The sequence below is a fragment of the Dipodomys ordii genome, unplaced genomic scaffold, assembly GCF_000151885.1.
Source record: "Dipodomys ordii isolate 6190 unplaced genomic scaffold, Dord_2.0 Scaffold8, whole genome shotgun sequence".
Classification (NCBI taxonomy): Eukaryota; Metazoa; Chordata; class Mammalia; order Rodentia; family Heteromyidae; genus Dipodomys; species Dipodomys ordii.
The window spans coordinates 20,178,695-20,183,624 of NW_012267224.1; the positions used below are offsets into that span (position 1 = coordinate 20,178,695).

The window sequence follows — 4,930 nt, forward strand, 5'->3', positions numbered from 1 at the left end:
TATACTTTATATATATATACTTTATATATATATATATATGAACAACATTGGCATACATCTTGCACTTACTGAAAATGTATCAGATATTTATTGCATAACATTTTATTTAATCCACCAACTCACAGTCTGTGTTATTATTCACATTTGTGGCTCACAGGAATTACTTGCCATCCAAGGTCACACAGAGCCCTTCCCTGAGTTGAGGATCTCTCCATCCAGCCATAGATTGTCTTCTTAAGGACATAAATTGGCCACAGAGAGGCATCTGGATGAGTTATAGACAGCAACTAAATGCTTATCAGTTCTCCTCTGAAGCTACTGAGGTTCTCTGTGCTGGGCCTCTTTAAAAGAGTCTTGGATGCAAGGCAGCCATCTGGCACAGGCTCATGCAGCTTTTGTGAAGTCACATGTGGTCTCAGAGTTGCCAGGAAAAAGGATGCCTTGATGAGCCAAAATGCAAATTCCTTAGGAGAAGAAAAGTGAAAGTGAGCTTGTTCACACTGTGCAGGGCTCCAAGGAAATGACACAATTCAAGAGACACAGCGTTCTACCTGCTTGGTTCCATCATATTTTGCATTTGATCATAAACCTGCCTCCAAAACAATTGGCTCCTTGGGTCAGTAATAAAAGCAGTGGTGACTCAAATTAGGTGTCTCAGAGGTTTATAATACTAATCTCTGAAAAACAGAGGTTCTGATGGGGAGGTCACTAGGGACCCCTAAAGTTTTCCTTGTCCTGACAAGACACTCAAGGAAGCTCAAAGCCAAGGAAAGAGAATTTGGGGGCCCTGTTCATTTTTGTTTACAACTGAGAGGCATTCTAAAGCCTTTGTTGTAGTTTCCCAACTGTGTTGATTCCCCACCTCACTTCCTGTTTCTCCTCCTGTTCCTCCTCCTTCTACCTCTTCTCTTTCCTCTTCTTCTTCCCCCACTCCCTCCCTGCTATTTGTTTCCTTTTTTCTTTTGTCAGTCATGGGACTTGAATTCAGGACTTGAGCACTGTTCCTGAGCTTTGTCACTCAAGGATAACATTCAACTACTTTGAGTCACATCACAGCTCCACTTCCAGTTTTCTGGTGGTTAATTGGAGGTAAGAGTCTCAAACTATGATCCTCAGATCTCAGCCTCCATGGTAGCTAGGATTACAGGCGTGAGTCACCAGCATCTGGCTTTGCTTTTTGTTTTCTTTCTCTCTGCTGTCCTTGCTTTCCCCAAAATGTCTTTCCTAGTGACCTCATCAGCTCATAGGCCTCTGTGCCTAAGGAAAGGCAACTTTTCCTTTAGCCAAGCCTCTGGCAAGGTTACCTGTACTTCCAATGCTCTCCTTATTAATAAATTTCTGCTCGTCTCTTTGCCTCTCCCTGACCTTCTAAGTTATATTTACAAGCAAAGATTAAGGCCAAAGGAATCTGGCAATCACTGGCATTTTAGATCAGCATAATTAATGGCATGGTTTATAGACATAATTGTTTGGGAGAGTTTACTGTGGGACATTTTGAGATGGAATTTTTGAATGACTATGTCAAAGCCTCGTAGAAAGGCTTGTAATGGAGCCTGAAATTACCCAAATTTCTGAATAAGCTTTCCTGATCAAATACAAGCCATGTTAGATGCTTACAATAAGCTCTGATAAATTCAAACTAGATAAACTGCTAATGTTTAGGCCATAGGAGTCAGGTGACTATCATCCCTCAAAGAAGGAGACTGACGTGTTGATTAAAAAGGTCCAATTACAGAGGTACTGAGGGGAATGAAAAAAAGCTCACAGGCTCCTGTTTGAAAAAAACAGGGAGGGGGTAGCAGACAAACAGCCAAGGCAAAGTTAGGATAGCTTCTTGGGCAATGAGGAAGACCTCTTCATTCTAAAAAAGGTGATTACAGATACCAGATCTAGGCCCAATTCTGGAACTCTCCCTGTAGGTTTCTTACAGAGTGTGTACTCAGGTTTTCCTGAAAGCTTGTTAAACACATTGCTGGGCCTCAGACCCCAGAATTTCTGGTCCAGTAGATTTAGAGTGAGATCTAAGATTTTGTGTGTAACAAGTTCTAGGTGACATTGTTGCTGCCTGACTGAGAACCACACTTTGGGAATCACTGGTGATATTGTTGCTGCCTGACTGAGAACCACACTTTGGGAATCACTGGTATCATTAATAGGTAGGTTCTGGAGTCAGATTCCCTGGGTTCACAGACTGGCCCCTTAGTGGTGGGCCAGTGGTGGGAGGGAGATGCTGAGAAAGTTAACCTCTTTGTTGCTACCAAGTTTCCTCACCAATTTAAACAAAAGTGAGGATAGGATGCATGTAATCCTAGCTACTCAAGAGGCTAAGATCTTAGGATCCCAGTTTGAAGCTAATCTGGACAGGAAAGTCTGTGAGATTCGTATCTCTAATTAACCACCAAAAAAGCTGGAAATGGAGCTGTGGCTCAAGTGGTAGAGCACTGAGTTCAAGTCCCAAGACTGGCACACACAAAAAAGTGAGGATTGGAACTGTATCTGCTTTGTGGTTGTATTTGGAAAGGTAGGTGAGATAACGAATGGAAACATACCTATTATATGCTGTGTTGCTTGAACTCCAATTGTGGATATTATTACTCCCAGCACTCCAATTGTTCAGAGCTGCTGATCCACCTGCCCACCCAGAGACCCTCAGATATCCCTGGTAGTAGATTTCTATGGGGTTCAGAGACCATTGACCACCTTGACCTGGACAGATGCCTTCAGGAGCCTGAGTACCAAATCATCACACAAACACCTATCATTGCCAAGTGTTCTTTCACTCCATTTACTTATAGATAATCTCAGATTGTTCTGCTCTCCCAAGCACTAGATTTTATTTGGCTTAATTTGAATGGTTAGGCTTAAATGGCAACACAAGTAGATGAACAGAACCAGCTGACTTCTTGCTACTTAGTATAGTTTTCTCTGTTCTCCAGTAGCAGCCTAAAATGCATTTTAAAAAAGAAAACAATGAACAAAAAAGTGGAAAAAATGAGTCTGAGAGTCAATTGCTTAGACTTGCTTTTTGCTTTTATTATCAACAATCAAGTTAATGGTACACTCTTGGAAAACTATATGCACATGTAGAAATATTTCCCTTTTAAATAGAAGCATTCATTATAACACGTATAAATAAATTTGAAAATCTGAAACATAATTTAGGACGATTATGTTTACAAACATAGTCCAACGAGAAGAGGGAAAAAAGAAATCAGACAAACATGCACCTGATAACAAAAATATATACCATTGTCTGAACTGTGGTCTCTCTAAACACAAAGGAATCGAACCCGTGAGAACCTTATTACGCCATAAAGACACGCCATAGAGACTACAAGAAGAGAAAAACATACATTCACGTAGAGAAGACGGTCTGTACTGATATTAACACGCTACAATTGAGTCACAGAACACAGTTGTAGAAAGACACCGAAAAAGTTAAAGCCTCAACATTCAACTAATATCTATAGTTTGTGCCTTTTAAAATAAAAACAACAAAAATCCCAACAGAGATGTCTAAACTGCGTAAAGAATGGAACCATCAATATACAGTCCATCCACCCTACAGGATGAGTCCACTTCGGATCACTCAAACGGAAATGCAGACCTAGACACTTCTGCAAACGTGTGTGTGCCTTTCCCTCGCTGGGTAGATTTCTCTGCAGCCAGCTTCGTGGACTGCAATTGACTCCAATCCAAAGCAGTATCAAAAAAGTTCAGTAAAAGCTGGTGGAAGAAGAAAATGCCGGTGAGGGTGGCAAGGAGAGGAAAAAAAGGGGCAATTGAGAACTATGAGACACAGTTCGCAGAATTTGTGGATGAAAAGGCATCTCATGTATAGGGCATCTTGTCAGGGCCAAGAGGCTGCGAAGATTCGGGGTTGGAAGTAGCAACGGTGTGGGATTCAGATGCGCTAATGGCGGGATGACGTCCGGCAAGGTGGCCACAAGCAAGCGGGCGCAAGAAAGTTCACTTTGGCCGCGGAGACAGTCTGAGCGAGTCATCGCTGCAGTAGCCCGAACCCAAGGGCGCAAGGGGAGCAGGGGGGGCTGGAAAGGCGTCTCTATTCTCTCCTGAAGAGGAGCCCCCAAGAAAGTCCGTGCTGTCACAAGCGCGAATTTAGGGGCCCCAAAGATCAAGCCCTCGGTGGGCGCAAAGTGAAGTTTTTTTTCCCTTGGCCCCTTTCACTTTGTCGTGTTCTTTTTTTGTGTGGTTTGTTTTACCTTTCTTTTTAATAGCTGCTGCCTTTCGATTGTTTTTTTTTATTTTTAGGTCTTTTTCTTTTTTTTCTTTCTTTGTTTTTTTTTTCTTTGTAAGCAAGTCACTGAGTTAATTGTGGCCCGCCCATATCTCTTTGTCACCGACTGGAGCCACAGACACACATTCCCAGAGACAGACATACACCCGGCACGCAGACACAGCCCCCTGAGAATGGCCCCGAGTTCAGGCCGAGCCGCTCACCCCCTCCCCTGTCAGCGGGTGAAGTCCTGGCCACAGAGCCAGAGGCAGGTTCGAAGCCAGGGAAGGTTTTTTGTTTTGTTCTGTTTTGTTTTGTTTGGGGGGGGGATTGTTGAAGAAAGGGGTAGGAGTGGGGTTGAAATGGGGGCGACGTCATTTTCTCGTTATTCGTATCACGATCCTTTCAGGCCCTCGATGAAAAAGCCACAGCAGCAGCGACGACAATAGCCTTGGGTCTACCCACTCGCCCACTCGCCCGCCCTGCTCGCCCGCCGCCGCCGCCGCCGCTGCCGCAGGATCGCAGTTCAGAACATACTGCTCTTCACTAAGGCGGCTTTGGCACCGTTGGGTCTTTGGAGCGAAGATAGAACGCTGGCGAAAGGGCCCCCGAGAGAATCGGGGATGGAGGTGATGGGGCCGGGGCCGGGAGCCCAGCCTTGTCCAGGACCCCCAGCCGCAGCTAGACCTCCAG

The 4,930-nt window shown here is 44.3% G+C and overlaps 1 protein-coding gene across 1 annotated transcript in view; it reads right to left on the reverse strand.

Moving 5' to 3' along the window:
* Window positions 1–4,763: 4,763 nt before the first annotated feature.
* Window positions 4,764–4,930, reverse strand: part of Phox2b (paired-like homeobox 2b) — a 3,042-nt gene continuing 2,875 nt past the window's right edge. The window contains exon 4 of the mRNA XM_013008910.1: window positions 4,764–4,924. Coding sequence (XP_012864364.1) covers window positions 4,764–4,924 — 161 coding nt within the window. The remainder of the gene's footprint in view (window positions 4,925–4,930) is intronic.